This window comes from Spermophilus citellus (assembly GCF_964194105.1).
Source record: "Spermophilus citellus genome assembly, chromosome: 18".
Taxonomy (NCBI): Eukaryota; Metazoa; Chordata; class Mammalia; order Rodentia; family Sciuridae; genus Spermophilus; species Spermophilus citellus.
In genome coordinates, this window is record NC_138200.1 from 39,891,702 (window position 1) to 39,908,926 (window position 17,225).

General features: G+C 35.3%; 1 protein-coding gene across 11 annotated transcripts in view; it reads left to right on the forward strand.

Annotated features, from left to right (window-relative positions):
• CHD9 (chromodomain helicase DNA binding protein 9) overlaps positions 1–17,225 on the forward strand; it is a 219,037-nt gene that overhangs the window by 184,188 nt on the left and 17,624 nt on the right. For 5 of the 11 annotated variants that reach the window (XM_081274950.1, XM_081274958.1, XM_081274959.1 and 2 more), the window contains 7 exons: positions 1,345–1,387; positions 2,287–2,506; positions 5,378–5,580; positions 11,756–12,661; positions 13,608–13,771; positions 14,619–14,891; positions 15,718–15,886. In XM_081274950.1, coding sequence (XP_081131076.1) covers positions 1,345–1,387; positions 2,287–2,506; positions 5,378–5,580; positions 11,756–12,661; positions 13,608–13,771; positions 14,619–14,891; positions 15,718–15,886 — 1,978 coding nt within the window. The remainder of the gene's footprint in view (positions 1–1,344; positions 1,388–2,286; positions 2,507–5,377; positions 5,581–11,755; positions 12,662–13,607; positions 13,772–14,618; positions 14,892–15,717; positions 15,887–17,225) is intronic. The other 6 variants (XM_081274954.1, XM_081274960.1, XM_081274956.1 and 3 more) reach the window with 5 other exon arrangements.

A 17,225-nucleotide genomic window follows, 5' to 3' on the forward strand; every position in this document is an offset into this window, starting at 1 on the left:
CACAATGGAAAGTGTATTATCTGAAAAATTTCCAGCTCTTGAAAGATATGAATCCCAGATTTAAGAAATAAAATGAATCTTTGTAAGATAAATGAAACTAAATTCACTCTATAAAAACATCCTGGAGTTTCTACAAATAAGACAAACAAAAGAAGTGTTAAAACATCAGCATCAAGCCGGGCTTCGTGGTGCATACCTATAATCCCAGCAGCTTGGGAGGCTTGAGGCAGGAGGATCCCAAGTTCAAGGCTAACCTCAGCAATTTAGCAAGGCCCTAACCAACTTAGTGAGACCCTGCCTTAAAATAAAAAATAAAAAGGTTTGGGCATGTAGTGGTAAAGTACCTCTGCATTCAATCCTTAGTACCAAAAAGAAAAAAGAAAGAAACCATCAGAATCTCCTTGTTATGAGGCAGTGCAGCCACAGTCCAAGTTGGATCTGTTTGGGAAGGGAGAGAAAACAGTAGCTGGCATCCAGGGAAACTTCTCCAGGTGAGTGGTACTGGAGAGGTGTGTAGGACTCTATGTGGCCAGTCACATAAAAATAATAAATAATTCAAAAAAAAATTTTTTAAAGCCATGATCAGCCAGTTGCAGTGGCGCACACCCTGTAATCCTAGCAGTTTTGGAGGCTGAAGCAGGAGGATCACAAGTTCAAAGCCAGCCTCAGCATCTTAATGTGGCTCTAAGCTTAGCAAGACTCTGTCTTGAAATAAAATGTAAAAAAATGGCTGGGGAGGTGGCTCGATGGTTAAGCACCACTGGGTTCAATCCCTGGTACCAAATTAATTAAGAAGAAGAGATGCCATAATCTGAAATGAAACAAAGAGCCCTTCTACACAGAAATTATGATAATTCTAACTTCTGACTTTTCTAAAATGATAATAGAAATTAATAGACATTGAAAACGATTGCCAAAGTACTGAGTATAATATATTGTTAGGCTGCCTAATTGAAGACGCTCTGATGATGGACAAAAATTGGAACTACAGTACAAGAAAACTATTCAAGGCTAAAAAAGAAAGGATTTGTAGGTTGTTAAATATGAAAATGAATAAACTTTTTGAGAGTTAGTACACAGAGAAAAAAATAGCAATAAATCCTATGACATATTTGGAAAAATAGAGGAGAAAAATTCTGTTTTAAAAGTAATAATAGAAAAGTAAATAGTCTTAAGCAAACAGTGACTGGTCTAGAGTGTCAGGCTGAGAATTGGGAATGAGGTATTACAAGTTTTATTTTTGCTAAATTAATTATTAATTCTATTACAAAAAACATTCTCTATTACAAACAAGATTGATTCTCTGAACCCAATTACCTGTGGCAATTTTTTTCTGTTTTAAAGGATGATGTTTCTTCACCCGGAGATCTTGTTATAGCAGATGGAGGTGAGTTGCATTTACTTCTTTATTTTGTATTTTTGTAATTTCACATTCTCATGACACTATGAGATCAATAAACAATCCCAGTTTTATTTTATTTGTTGGTATGTATGTAAATTCTTTATTGAATATATTTGTAATCATAAGATACATTCGTTGATTTTTTAATTTAACAATGTTTTTAGTTGTTGCACATCTTTACTCAGTGGGTCACTGGGTTTCTGTAGCATTGATACTGGTGATTCTATGGCTTGATTATTAATAAACTTATATGGGAGACTTTATCAACACATCATCAAGTGTTAATGTAGCAATACATTCAATTTCTTATGCTTTCCATATGTACATGAGGAACCATCCTTTTTATTGTTTTTTAATTAATTTTTTAATTATATGACAGCAGAATGCATTAAATTCATATTACACATATAGAGCACAATTTTTCATGTCTCTCATTGTATACAAAGTATATTCATACCAATTCTTGTCTTTATACACATACTTTGGATAATGATGACCATCACATTCCCAGTTATGTATAAAAGTTTCTACAAAGCTTTTCTGAGCATGATCCAAAGCTTCTACTTCCTTCCAATATTAAGAAAGAAACAAATTGTTGCTGCAATACGCTTATCCCTCCCTGGAAATCCATGCCTCTGCCTCCTATAGTTCAGCTAAGAAAATGGGGTTGCTTAATGTGAAGAGGTAAACATTAATTATGTATGGCATTATTGTAATATTATACCTGTGAGCAAAGTATTAGATCCTATATTTATTATGTAAAGAAAATCTTAAAAGCTACAACATTATCATAATGAATTTCTAAGGTGTATATTCCTCCCAATAACTAAAAATGTTTTGTTTCTAATTAAATTGAGATTAATTTAATATGAATTTAAATATAGATGGTCAACTGATGGAGGGTGATAAAATTTATTGGCCTACTCAGTCAGCTTTAACCACACGGTTGAGACGACTCATCACTGCATATCAGCGTACTAATAAAAACAGACAAATCCAGCAGATACAACCAACCTTCTCAGTGCCTGCCAGTGTAATGCATCCTATTTATGATGAAGCCACTCTTAATCCTAAAATGGCAGCCAAAATAGAAAGACAACAGAGGTAAGATAATAGCACTAATTTTTTTAAGGGGATATATGCAAGAAGTCATACATTCTAGACTAGAGTGCTCTGTCATTGAACTATGCCCCCAGCCCCTAAGTATTTAATATAGTATCGAAATATATTTGTTTATTCTGAAGCTTGTTAGGATGTGATTATCTTGCTAACTGATCAAAGTAAAGTTCTTTTGCAATATACTCACTTATATATGAAGAATTATGATAAAACTAATAAAGATTATTGCATCTTATAATTATTAGCCATACTTCATATTTAATCACTCTTTTCATTTTAGGAACATTGAGTTATTTTTTTTTAAAGGAGATGCAGAGCAAACCCAAGAATAAAACTATCAATACAACAGAAGTTTGAATTGTGTGAAATAAATTCTGTTCTCTTATTTTATATTAAGACAATTACAGAATGTAAGAATGAATATATGGAAAGCAAGTTCACCTCTAATTCATACAAGAATGAGTCCTTAGAAACTACTAGTGTTAATGAAAAGAAAATGCAAGAGACCTTGTAAAGAAGACAGGCAAACTTCTCTTATTCCAAAAGTTTCCAACTTCTTTAGAAAAAGAGTGCATGGAAAAGAATAGCAATGTTAATCAGTACACTAGCCTCCTTGTTAAACCTGGTTTATAGGATATTCTCTGGAACATAAATCATTGTATGAAACCTAAGAATTTAGCTATCCTAGCTTAAGTTTTAAATATTACCTTTGTAAATATATTATTCAAGTTATCCAATGTATAACAGACTATCCTAAAACATGTTGAAATAGTATTCATTTATTTCTTTTGATTGTTTGAGTTGACCAAGTGTTTCATCTATTTTGTATGCAAGCATAAGCTGGGGTTCTGAAATAGGTGGAAGATTGACCTCACTCACTCACATAGCTGGCAGTTGGTGCTAGTTGCCAGCTGGGAACCCTAATTGTAAGACAGATCATTCCAAACAAGAAAGTAGCAAAGCCAGTTGCTGCTGATTTCTTAAGACCCAGTCTCATCAATTATATAGTGTCACTTCTGCCACTTTGTCTTGGTCAAAAATGTCACAGGGCCAGCCCAGATGTAAGGGAAAGGAAATAGATTCCATGTCTCAATGCAAACAAACAATTTATGGCCATCGTTAATATATTGTACACATTTTCCCTCGGTTTGTTGGATCCATATTAGTCTTCCTAGAATAATAAATAGTTTTATCATGGTGTTCAGTGGCTCCTTGTTTAAAATAGATATGAAATATTATATTTTTAAGCCTAAATTCAAAGTTCTTTTCAGTTAGGCTTCAGTTCATTTCTAACTTTTCTCAATATAATTCCTTTTACCAGAATGTATTACCTAGTCTTAACTAGGTATTTTTTGTTTGTTGTTTTTATTTGTACTAATGATTGAACTCAGGGTCACTTAGTCACTAAGCCACATCCCCAGCCCTTTTTATTTTTTATTTTTTAAATATTTATTTTTTAGATGTAGTTGGACACAGTACCTTTATTTTATTCATTTTTATGTGGTGCTGAAGATTAAACCCAGGGCCTCGCATGTGCCAGGCAAGCACTCTACCGCTGAGCCACAATCCCAGCCCATTTATTTTTTATTTGGAGATAGGTTCTCACTAACTTGTTTAGAGCCTTGCTAAGTTGCTAAGGCTGGCCTTGAATTTGTGTTCCTCCTGCCTTAGCCTCCTGAGTCTATGATTACAGGTGCTTACCACTGCCCCACTCCATTCCTATTCCATCCCTGTTCTTATCACTCAGGTCTAAGGTTCATATGAGTTGATTGGCTTCCTAGACTTGATGTTTTTATTTTTACATTGTCATTAATGTATAGCTATGATAAAAAATGGCTCATTAATATATTTCTAAGTTCTTTGTCATATGCTTTTTTTTCACTAACACAATTCAGTGAGTTAAGCAAGGAAAAGTTTTTATAAATCGAGGTACTAAAGTTTGGAGATCTGTGATTTATGATGATAACATTGCCCTTTTTAGGTTATGTTACCTAAAAAGAGGTTATTAAGCCAGGCATTTAAAGCATTTCATTATTTGACCCCGATTTCTCTTGCTTTGTCGTGTATGAGCCATATCCTCGTCATCCCAACAAAATAAAGTACTTTATACTTTGCTTTTTCCATGTTATCTTACTAATACCGCTCCCCCATCTTATTCTTGTCCCATATTACCTTGTGAAATGCCACCTACTCAGTGGTGTTTTTCTTAATTGTTCATGTCTGAACTGATCCTTTCGTTATCTGTCCCCTCCCAAAATTCCTTATTTCTTTAACTCATACAATAATAAATACTACCTTATACTATAAACGTGGTTGAAAATAGCTGGGCATGGTGGTACAAGCCTATAATCCCAGGAATTTAAGAAGTTGAGGCAGGAGGATCATAAGTTTAAGGCCAACCTTGGCAACTTAACAACACCCTGTCTCAATTTTTTTTTTTTTTTTTTTAAGGACTGGGTAAGTAGCTCAGAGGTGGAATGCTCCTGGATTCATTCCCCCGTAAGCCCCTCCCCGCCATAAAAAGTGTGTTTTAAAGTGTTAGGTACTGCTGGATGTTGTGGTGAGTGCCTGTAATCCCAGCAGTTTGGAAGGCTGAGGCAGAAGGATCACCAGTTCAAAGCCTGCCTCAGCAACTTGGCAAAGCCCTAAGGAATTTAGCAAGACCCTGTCTCAAAATAAAATATAAAAAGGCCCAGTGATGTGGTTCAGTGATTGAATTCCCCTAGGTTCAATCCTCAGTAACAAAAATAAAGTGTTAAGTACTAGAAATGTTTTAAGTTTGTGTGATAGCCATTACATTTCAGTAATAATGTATATTGACCAATGTGGTTTTTACTTTAATCTGAATCAAAATAGATGGACCAGAAGAGAAGAAGCTGACTTTTATCGAGTTGTATCTACATTTGGAGTTGTTTTTGACCCTGATCGAGGCCAATTTGATTGGACAAAATTTAGAGCTATGGCTAGGTTACATAAGAAAACTGATGAAAGTTTGGAGAAATATTTGTATGCATTCATGTCCATGTGTCGGAGGGTTTGTCGTCTTCCTTCCAAAGAAGGTATGTATAAATTTTCCCCCTTGTTTTGGTTAAAGAAGCAAAATCACTAAAATTCAGAAATATTTCAGAATTTTTTTTATTGGTTGTTCAAAACATTACATATCTCATGACATATCATCTTTCATACATTTGATTCAAGTGGGTTATGAACTCCCATTTTTACCCCAAATACAAGTTGCAGAATCACATCGGTTACACATCCACATTTTTCCATAATGCCATATTAGTGACTGTTGTATTCTGCTACCTTTCCTATCCCCTACTATCCCCCCTCCCCTTCCCTCCCATCTTCCCTCTCTACCCCATCAGCTGTTGTTCAATTCTCTCCCTTGTTTTTTTTTTTTTTCCCCCTTTCCCCTCACCATCTCTTACATGTAATTATGTGTAACAATGAGGGTCTCCTTCCATTTCCATACAGTTTCCCTTCTCTCTCCCTTTCCCTCCCACCACTCGTCTCTGTTTAATGTTAGTCTTTTCCTCATGCTCTTCCTCCCTGCTCTGTTCTTAGTTGCTCTCCTTATATCAAAGAAGACATTTGGCATTTGTCAAAACCACCCTAAGATACCATCTCACTCCAGTAAGATTGGCAGCCATTATGAAGTCAAACAACAACAAGTGCTGGCGAGGATGTGGGGAAAAGGGTATACTTGCACATTGCTGGTGGGACTGCAAATTGGTGCGGCCAATATGGAAAGCAGTATGGAGATTCATGGGAAAGCTGGGAATGGAATCACCATTTGACCCAGCTATCGCCCTTCTCGGACTATTCCCTGAGGACCTTAAAAGAGCACATTATAGGGATACTGCCACATCAATGATCATAGCAGCACAATTCACAATAGCTAGACTCTGGAATCAACCTGGATGCCCTTCAATAGATGAATGGATAAAAAAATATGGCATTTATACACAATGGAGTATTATGCAGCACTAAAAAACGACAAAATCATGGAATTTGCAGGGAAATGGATGGCATTAGAGCAGATTATGCTAAGTGAAGCTAGCCAATCCTTAAAAAACAAATATTTCAGAATTTTAAATAACCTATGCTTAAAGATCCTCCATTTCTTAATCATACTATTAAAATTTGTCTCTAAAGAGAATAAAAAATACTGAATCTTAAGATATTTCACATTTGACCACAGCTTTATGATTAGGAATGAGTGGAAGGTAAAGGATAGATTTTGCTAAACAGAACTAACCTATGTCTTTAGTCCATATTTTATTTAATTTTTTTTTAATTGTATTTTTTTATTGATTTTTTAAAGCATTACATAGCTCATGATATATCATCTTTCATACATTTGACTCAAATTGTGTTTTGAACTCCCATTTTCACCCCAAATACAGATTGCAGAATCACATCTGTTACATATTCACATTTTTACATAATGCCATATTAGTGACTGTTGTATTCTGCTACCTTTCCTATCCCCTACTATCCACCCTCCCCTCCCCTCCCCTCCCATCTTCCCTCTCTACCTCCCCTGCTGTTGTTCAACTCTCTCCTTTTTTTTTCCCTCCCCCTTGCCCCTCATAACCTCTTATAATTCTATGTATCATTGAAGGTCTCCTACTATTTCCATGTGCTTTCCCTTCTCTCTCCGTTTCTCTCCCGCCATTCGTCTTTGTTTACTGTAGTCTTTTCCTCATGTTCTTCCTTCCTGTTCTGTTCTTAGTTGTTCTCTTTATATCAAAGCAGACATTTGGCATTTGTTTTTTAGGGCTTGGCTAGCTTCGCTTAGCATAATCTGCTCTAATGCCATCCATTTCCCTGCAAATTCTATGATTTTGTCATTTCTTAGTGCTGCATAATACTCCATTGTGTATAGATGCCACATTTTTACATGATAATATGTTTAACAGACCCAAAAGAGTCTACAAAGAAGCTGCTAGAGTTAATAAATGAATTCAGCAAAGTGGCAGGTTATAAAATCAACACGCATAAATCAAAGGCATTCCTGTATATCAGCAACAAAACCTCTGAAATGGAAATAAGGAAAACCACTCCATTCACAATATCCTCAAAGAAAATAAGATACTTGGGAATCAACCTAACAAAAGAGGTGAAAGATTTATACAATGAAAACTACAGAACCCTAAAGAGAGAGATAGAAGAAGATCTCAGAAGATGGAAAAATGTACCCTGTTCATGGATAGGCAGAACTAACATCATCAAAATGGCGATATTACCCTAAGTTCTCTACAGGTTTAGTCCATATTTTAGAAACTTTCTAAAGGAATTATTTACCTGAATAATTTTTCAAGAAATGAAGCCCCGTCTTGTGAGACATTTTAAAGAATTTTTGTATATGTTCTCCACTTAGGGCTATCTTAAAAAAAAGATAATGAATTAATCTTAGTTAAGGAACTATTCTGGAATGAATTTTAATGTCTTCAAAGCCTAGAGAAATAACTCATTCTCATCCTGTAGCAGTTCCTGACAATAATGCTCAGTATGAGCAGTTTTCTCTTTTTTTTTTTTTTTCACATTACCTTTTTTTTATTGATTTTTTTGTAGTGCTGAGGAAGGAACCCAGGGCTTTGCATGTGCTAGCAAGTGCTCTATCCCTGAGCCACAACCCCAGCCCTGTCTCCATTTTTTTTATTGACTATTATTTAAGTGGTGGGGCTGAAAGTATGACTCGGTGGTAGACCAGTTAACCTAACATGGGCAAGGCCTTGGATTTGATCCCTAGTATTGCAAAAGTATAGATGCACACAGAAAATTTATTTTATAGTTTGACCTCTCTTGTCCCTTGTGTGAGCCATATCATTTGTGTGTGTGTGTGTGTGTGTGTGTGTGTGTGTGTGTGTATGCATGTGTGTTTTTATAAAAGACATAAATTCCATGTAGGTTTCTGTATGTGTGTTCATGTGCACACATAAACTATATGTGTATACATGTGGGTATACACAAATATTTTTAGTTGTAGATGGACACATATATTCATTTTATTTATTTATTTGTTTGTTTATTTATTCATTTATGGTGTGATACTCAGGATTTAACCCAGTGGCTCACATGTGATAGGTAGGCAAGTGCTCTACCAGTGTGGGGGGTTAACCCCAGCTTTACTTATATTTCTTATTTTAATTTTCTTTTATTTAAATGGATCTTTTATTTTTATTTGTTTGTTTGTTTATATATGGTGCTGAGGATTGAACCCAGGGCCTCATACATGCCAGGCAAGTGCTCTACCATTGAGCCACAACTCCAGTCTCTTAATTTATTTTCTTACAAATGTTTTTGTCAGTCTGTCCAGTAGCTAATCACTTGATTACCCAAATACTAGCTGATGCAATTAGGTTTCATTATACTTTCAGGTCTGTTAAAAGATAGTGTTATGTCCTAGTGATCTAGTAATTATTTGAAAACATAATAGCAAATACTGAAAAAAATTAAGTATTTGTATTTATTTCTTAAATGTCCACAATTATCTCCTAATAGGATTTATGTACCTTTGGGGTACTGTATAAATTCTCAAATTGTGATTGTAGTCTGTACCAATATTTCCTTGACTTTTTTTTTAATACAGTGTTGCTTTTGTTTTGAATTACATTTAGACTTACAGACAAGTTGCAAAAATAAATAAATAAATAAACAACAAGTTTGCATATATTTCTCACCCTGCCTCTCCCAATGTTAAAATCTTAACCTAACTAATTATAATCATCAGACCAGGAAATTAATGTTAGCATAACTCCATTATACACATGGGATTGGTTCTAGGACATCAGAGAATATTAAAACCCAAGGATGCTCAAGTCCTTTAATAAATTGAGTAGTATTTACATATAACCTATATATATTCTCCTAGAGTTTGATTCATGTCTAGATTCCTTTTAATACCTAATACAATATAAATACTATGCAAATAGTTGTATTGTTTAGGGAATAATTACAAGGCAGAAAAGTCCATACATGTTTAGTACAGACACAAGTTTTTTATTTTCCATCCAATGTTAGTTGAGTCCATGGATGCAGAATCCATGAATGTAGGAGGCTGACTATTGTTGATTGAATTTTACCAGTTTTTTCACTAGTGTACATTTTTGTTTCAGGATTCCACATTGTAATTGGTTGTTCTTTCTCCTTAACCTCCTATAGTTTGTAACAGGTTGTTAGTAATTTTTATCTTGGTACCTTGAAAAACATTGAATAATTATTTTGCCATATATCCTTTGATTTGGGTTTGTCTTGTGTTTTCACATGATTGGATTGAGATAGTGTATTTTAGGCTGGAGTAACAGAAATTATTTATCTTTCTCACAATGTAGTTTCATGTAGTTCAAGATGTCAGTCTCTTATTACTGATAATGTTGATTTTAATTGTTTAGATAGTTTATGATGTGTTTTTCCACTATATTTTTGCCCCTATAGTTAACAGATATCTTGAGGAGTCTCAAAAATCCAATTTCTCCTCAAATTGTCACCTATTGATTTTTGTATCTGTCAGATACTAAATCTTATCTGTAACAGTTTTTCTATAGAATTCTGCTTCAAGGAAGAACTGTTTCTTCTCCTTCTCTATTTAATCAATTACTCATTCCTATCAATATGAATTCATGAAATTTTATTTTATTCTATAGATTATAATACAATTTTTTAGCTGAAATTATTCCAAATTTGGCCATTAGGAGCTCTCTAGGTTGGTCCCTACAATATTTTTAAGTACTTGCTAAATACTAGTAACCTAGATTCACAAATATATGACCTCTTCAAAAGTAATGGAACACAATCTAATATTGAAACTGAACTACCTCCAGCTGGTAGTTTATATGGTATTTGGCAGATATGCTTGTGCTTCTCTCAATTTGAAAAATTTCTTGGTTCTCCTATGAGTTCACTGTGATGCCCTAAGTTACTTGTGCAGTTTAAGATGCCATTTTTTTTTTTAAGTTGGACACATACCTTATTTTTATTTATTTATATGTGGTGCTGAGGATCAAGCACGGTGCCTCACACACGCTAGGTGAGTGCTCCACCGCTGAACCACAACCCCAGTCCTCTATTTTTGTATTTTTTTTAAAGGAGAGAGAGAGATGGACACAATGCCTTTTTTTTTTTTTTTAAAGAGAGAGTGAGAGAGGAGAGAGAGGAAAGAGAGAATTTTTAATATTTAGTTTTTAGTTCTCGGGGGACACAACATCTTTGATGGTATGTGTTGCTGAGGATTGAACCCGGGCCGCACGCATGCGAGGCGAGCGCGCTACCACTTGAGCCACATCCCCAGCCCCACAATGCCTTTATTTTATTTTTTTTATGTGGTGCTGCAAATTGAACCCGGGTCCCGCCCATGCTAGGCGAACACTCTATTGCTGAGCCACAATCCCAGCTCCTCTATTTTGTATTTTAAGTGAGTTTAAACAAATTTTTTTTTTAAAGAGAGAGTGAGAGAGGAGAGAGAGAGAATTTTTAATATTTTTTTATTTTTTAGTTCTCGGCGGACACAACATCCCCGTTGGTATGCGGTGCTGAGGATCGAACCCGGGCCGCACGCACGCCAGGCGAGAGCGCCACCGCTTGAGCCACATCCCCAGCCCCATAAACAAATGTTTTTCTCCTTGATTAGTTTATAGGGAATTTCTTAAAAGTAAATTTCTAGTTAATTAACATACTTCAAAAATAGTCTTACTTTTTAGTTATTTTAGAAGATCTATACGTTGTGTTTTGTTATTGATTTATTTAGATACTGGTGATTGAACCCAGGACCTTGTACACACGCGGCAAGCACTCTACCAACTGAGCTACATCCCCAGCCCTATTTATTTATTTTACTAGGGATTGAACCCAGGGGTGCTTTACCACTGAGCCACATCCCCAGTCTCCTTTCCTTTTCCTTCCTTCCTTTTTTTTCTTTCTTGAGACAAGTCTTGCTAATTTGCTTAGGGCCTCACTAAATTCTTAAGACTGTCCTCAAACTTGTGATCCTCCTGCCTCAGCCTCCCAAGTCACTGGAATTACAGGCATGTTCCATCACACCTGACTAATCTTTCATATTTTTTATTAATTATTTTTAAAATTTATTTTCTTATGTAAAAATATTAAAAAGAAATTTTGGAAATTGTACAATGATACTGAGTAGAGGTGTGTTTTAGACGTTATGTTATTTCTTTTAAGTCTCTAATAAAATATTTTTGAGTTAAAATTTTTGTCTTTGTTTCAATGCAGAATTGGTAGATCCAAATATTTTCATCCAACCAATCACAGAAGAACGGGCTTCTAGGACTTTGTATCGCATTGAACTTCTAAGGAAAGTACGGGAGCAGGCCCTTCGACATCCACAGTTGTTTGAACGCTTGAAGCTTTGCCATCCAAATCCAGACTTGCCAGTCTGGTGGGAATGTGGCCCTCATGATAGAGATTTGCTTATTGGCGCTGCTAAACATGGGGTCAGCCGAACAGATTATCATATTCTTCGTGATCCTGAGCTCTCATTTATGGCAGCTCAAAGGAACTACAGTCAAAGTAAGATGACTCATTCAAGGACGTCTACCCCACTTTTACAGCAATACCAAGTAGCACTTTCTGCTTCTCCTCTTACCTCTTTACCTAGGCTTCTAGATGCTAAAGGTATTATTCTAGAGGATATGAAAGTTAAAAGTGAAACCCTTAAAGAGGAGCCTCAGTCTTCTGAAGAAGAATCTATGTCTTCTGTGGAAACCAGGACACTAATAAAGTCTGAGCCTGTAAGTCCAAAGAATGGTGTTTTATCACAGGCTACTGGAGACCAGAAATCTGGTGGAAAAGTTGAAACAGACAGACGCATGGTTGCAGCCAGAACAGAACCCCTAACTCCAAACCCAGCTTCTAAGAAACAGAGAGTCCACAAAAGAGGATCAGAATCTAGTTCTGATTCTGACTCTGATTCTGAGAGATCATCCTGTTCTTCCAGATCATCATCTTCTTCGTCTTCCTCCTCTTCTTGTTCCCATTCTCGATCAGGCTCTAGTTCTTCTTCATCCTCATCATGTTCGTCAGCATCATCTTCATCTTCCTCCTCTTCTTCCTCCTCCTCATCCTCTTCATCTTCATCAGAAGAAAGTGACAGTGAAGAAGAGGAAGTCCAAAATCGAGGTATATGCATAAAGTAATTTCACTATTTTTAAGAGAACTTTTCAAGGGAAAATGAAAATTTGATTTAGATAACTTAAGCATGCTTAAAATTCTTAGCTCAAATTTTATGCATACAGCTTTTCCTAGAAATTCATTGTGTTGAAAATGAAACTAAAACTACTGGTATAAGTTCCCTAATCAGTATGCAAGACATTGCAAAACAGATTAGTCAGAAAAAATTTTTACACAGTTTTACACAGTAAATTGCCTTACATTTGGTAGTACGTTTTCCCCTGGAACATTTAGCAAACAAAAGTTAATGTTGCATAACAATTACCAGGAATCTTAAATAGGCAAATAAGAGTATAATGGCCCATACTTGACACCTGTCTACTCAGAAGGATATAGGATAAGAACTACAGCTTGTCAGCAAGGTAGTGTTAGGTGGTTCTCTTCTGCAAGTATCTTTCAGGCTCAGGAAAATGAGTCAACACTAAGCATGTGCTAGCTGGATCCACTCTGACTTAAAGAGCCTCCTACCCTGCAGGAACCAGAATCTCTTATAACTACTCCTTAGGCATAACATTCAGGGTTGCCACAAAGAATAAGAATTATGGTACGCCCATCAAGTATTTGTATTTCTCTCAATCCAGATTGATAAAGTCTTCCAATCAGAAGTCAGTCTAAAAGTAATGGTTACTTTACTATAATCTAGGTGATTTTTTCCTTTTTTATAAAAACCATTTTTTTCTACCATTTTTTTTTTACTTTTTCATTTTCAAATATCTCTGAATAATTACATTAGGTTTTTGAAAGCATATATGAAGAGATTGGGAATGTAGCTCAATTGTAGAACACTTGCTAGCATGCATAAAACCCTGAGTTTGATCCCCAGCATTGCAAAAAAAATAAGAGCATATAAAATTGTCTTGTGCAGTCATTTTAAAATGATTATAATTATTCTTAGCAGAAAGTACCCCTCACATGAAAGCCTATGATGAAGAAAGTGTTGCATCACTGAGCACTACCCAGGATGAGACCCAGGATAGTTTCCAAATAAACAATGGGACACCAGAATCTGCTTACTTCTTACAGGGTGGATACATGCTGGCAGCTTCATATTGGCCAAAGGTAAAGGAATGATTTATTGATGTTTTAGCAGTTTTCTGTGTTGCTATATAGTATTTTCTATATTGGTATTTTCTTATTATGTGAAAAAATAAGTAATTGTAAAATGTGGAATGACATTTTGGCATTAGCATCAATATATATGTCATATCCATCCATTACATTAGTTCTACTTTAATGTGTATGCTTCTCAACATAACTTTAAAATGTTTAGAGTAGCTTGGCATGGTGGCACACACCTGTAATCCCAGTGGCTTGGGAGGCTGAGGCTGGAGGATTGCAAGTTCAAAACCAGCCTCAGTAACTTGGTGTGAGGCCCTAAGAAACTTAGCAAGTTTTCAAAAAAAAAAAAAAAGTTGGGGGATGTGGCTCAGTGATTAAGCATCACTGGTTTCAATCCCTGGTACCCCAAAACATGTTTAAAGTAAAAGATAAGAATCCTTATATTCAAGTTAATACATGCTTTCAACTGAGATGCTTTAAAGAAATTCATTATAGCCAATTCTGACCTTTAAAAAAAAGTGCATTTAAGTACATGAAGTATCAGTGGTAAAAAGCAGCTAAGACTGGATTAAAAATGGGTGAGCTCCACCTATTATGTTACAAGACTAGTACAGAAATCCTCAACTTTAGGGAATGAGTTGGATCTCCAAAAGTTTTTCCTAATTATTATTATTATTATTTTTAGTTGTAGATGGACACAATACCTTTATTTATTTAGTTTATTTATGTGGTGCTGAGGATTGAACCTAGTGCTTCACACATGCTAGGCAAGCTCTACCACTGAGCCCCAGCCCCTGCCCTTGGCCTAATTATTAAAACTATCCTTTGATGTTACACACTTTTCTAGGATCGTGTGATGATCAACCGGCTGGACAGTATTTGTCAAACAGTTCTGAAAGGGAAGTGGCCTTCTGCTAGAAGAAGTTATGATGCTAACACAGTGGCTTCTTTCTATACCACAAAACTACTGGACAGCCCCGGAGCAGCTGCAGAATATAGCGAGCCCAGTGTTCCCACTCCCCCAGGTGCTGGTGTCAAAGAAGAACATGATCAGTCAACACAGATGTCAAAGGTGAAGAAGCATGTACGAGAAAAGGAGTTTACAGTGAAAATCAAAGACGTATGTGTATTTTTATTGCCCTAGGGCCTGATTGCGATTGCGGTGTGCAGCATGCTTTTCCTGCAAATGGCTGCCTGCTCTTAACTCTTCCTTTCTTCACATACTTGTCTTCTGGTATTTGCATTTTCTTTTTTGATATCCAGGTTATTAAACTTGAATACTCTACTAGAGGGATCATCATTAAATATGTTTCTCTCCTTATACTTCTGAAAATTGTTCTGCTGATCAAGATGCTTTCTTAAACAGTGTGACAATTTCTGTTTTGATTTTTTTTTCTTTAATATTTTAATATATCACTGTACTTCCTCTTTTAAACATTTAGCATGTCCTGTTATTATACTGTTTTGAATCTTGGTTGATTACTAGGTATCTAATATATGGGTAACATCATCTGAGTATTATTATGAATAATGTACCTAGAGATGTATGACTAAAGCTGAAAATGTACTAGTACTGTTTTGCTTTGAAAAGTATATGGTACATGAATTTTTTTCACTTAAGATAGAAATTATTCATTGTAGATGTTTTTTATTCAATTGATTTATAAAGAAGATGGGAACTTCACTTATGTTTCAGGGTTTTACTTCACTTTTTTTTAATATTTATTTTCTAGTTGTAGTTGGACACAATACCTTTATTTTATTTATTTTTATGTGGTGTTGGGGATTGAACCCAGTGTCTCCCACGTGCTAGGCAAGTGTCCTACCACCGAGACATAACCCCAGCTCACTATTTTACTTTTTCTAAGTAAAAATTTTCTTTTACTATCCTATAATAAGATTTTTGTTAACATTTTCTGTTTTAATAATGGTGTCTTTTTAAACAGGAAGGTGGTTTGAAGTTGACCTTTCAGAAGCAAGGGCTTGCCCAAAAAAGACCATTTGATAGTGAAGATGGTGCTCTGGGGCAGCAGCAGTACCTGACTCGACTTCGGGAACTTCAAAGTGCGTCAGAGACAAGCCTCGTCAATTTTCCAAAATCTATGCCTGTATCAGGTGAAATGCATATAATATTTTTCTTATTATGAAATATTTCCTACCATTTCAGAATTCTTTTATGATTCTCATAGTAAAAATTCATTTTTTTCCTTTAATGTCAGAACCAGTGTTAAGTCTATAACGTAATAACTATAGCTTAAATTTTAATAAATATAGAGCTTTTAATATGACATTTTAAATCACAGAGGTCAGTTTAGTTTGCAGGCTTGAATATTTTGGTGAAGACTCTTTTTTTGTACCAGGAATGCATAACCACTTAGCCACATCCCCAGCCCTTTTTATTTTTTGAGACAGGGTCTCACTACATTGCTTAAGGCTTCAGTAAGTTGCTAAAGACTGGCTTGGAACTCCTCCTGCCTTAGCCTTCAGAGGTGCTGGGATTACAGGCATGTGCCACACCTTGTCCAGCTGAAGACATCATTTTTGTAAAATTACTTCATACACATAAAGTTTAAACAGCATTTCAATATTGAAGTATATTGTGAATTCAAAAACCAACACCTAAACCATCAAACCTACCTGTAGTCCCAGCTACTTGGGAGGCTGAGGCATGGGGATCATAAATTAAAAGCAAAACATCTAAGTCACAAAGTTAATAATGATTGGTAGAAATTAAAATGAAAAATTTTAGAAAGTTTAAAAGTTTTAAAAATAGTAATAATCCAGATAACTGTAGTATACAGGAATGAGTTATGACTAATCCCCAGAAGTTTTATCCTCATGCAATTCTTGTAGGACTAAGATTATTACTGTTTTAAACTGTCTTGACTTTTAGGCAGCTCTAATTGTCAGAAACTTCTTTTTTATTTGAAAGTAAATTTACCTCCTGTCGGCTCTTTTCAAAGATACTGCCTTTATAAGCAGTATAGAGTGAACCTTGTCTTTATGTCTGTAATATTTCTTCTAAAATTTTGGTAAATAGAAACAATAAGTATTTACTGAGTATGTAAGTGGTACCAGGTGCCGTGTGCTCTATAGGTACTGAAGACATTATTTCTATCCTGACCTAATTGTGCTTTGCCTGTGTCCTTTGTAAAGTTTTTGAGAATTGAGAATGACATTGCAGATCAACTGAGTCTCACATACTAAACTTCCAAAATACTAATTTCAGTTATAGCAAAGAAATGAGTTGAATTTCTTTATACCTTCATTATATAAGGCTAAGAACTCTATTTCTGTGTTACACAATACTTGGAAGCATTCCAGAACTACTGTATATTGCATGGTGTATGGAGTTCCTACATTTTAGGAAAACAAGGCTTTTTTATAAATGTTATCTTGAATTTATTGGTATTCCCAGTTGCTGCTACTATCACTTTTTAATTTTAAATTAGTT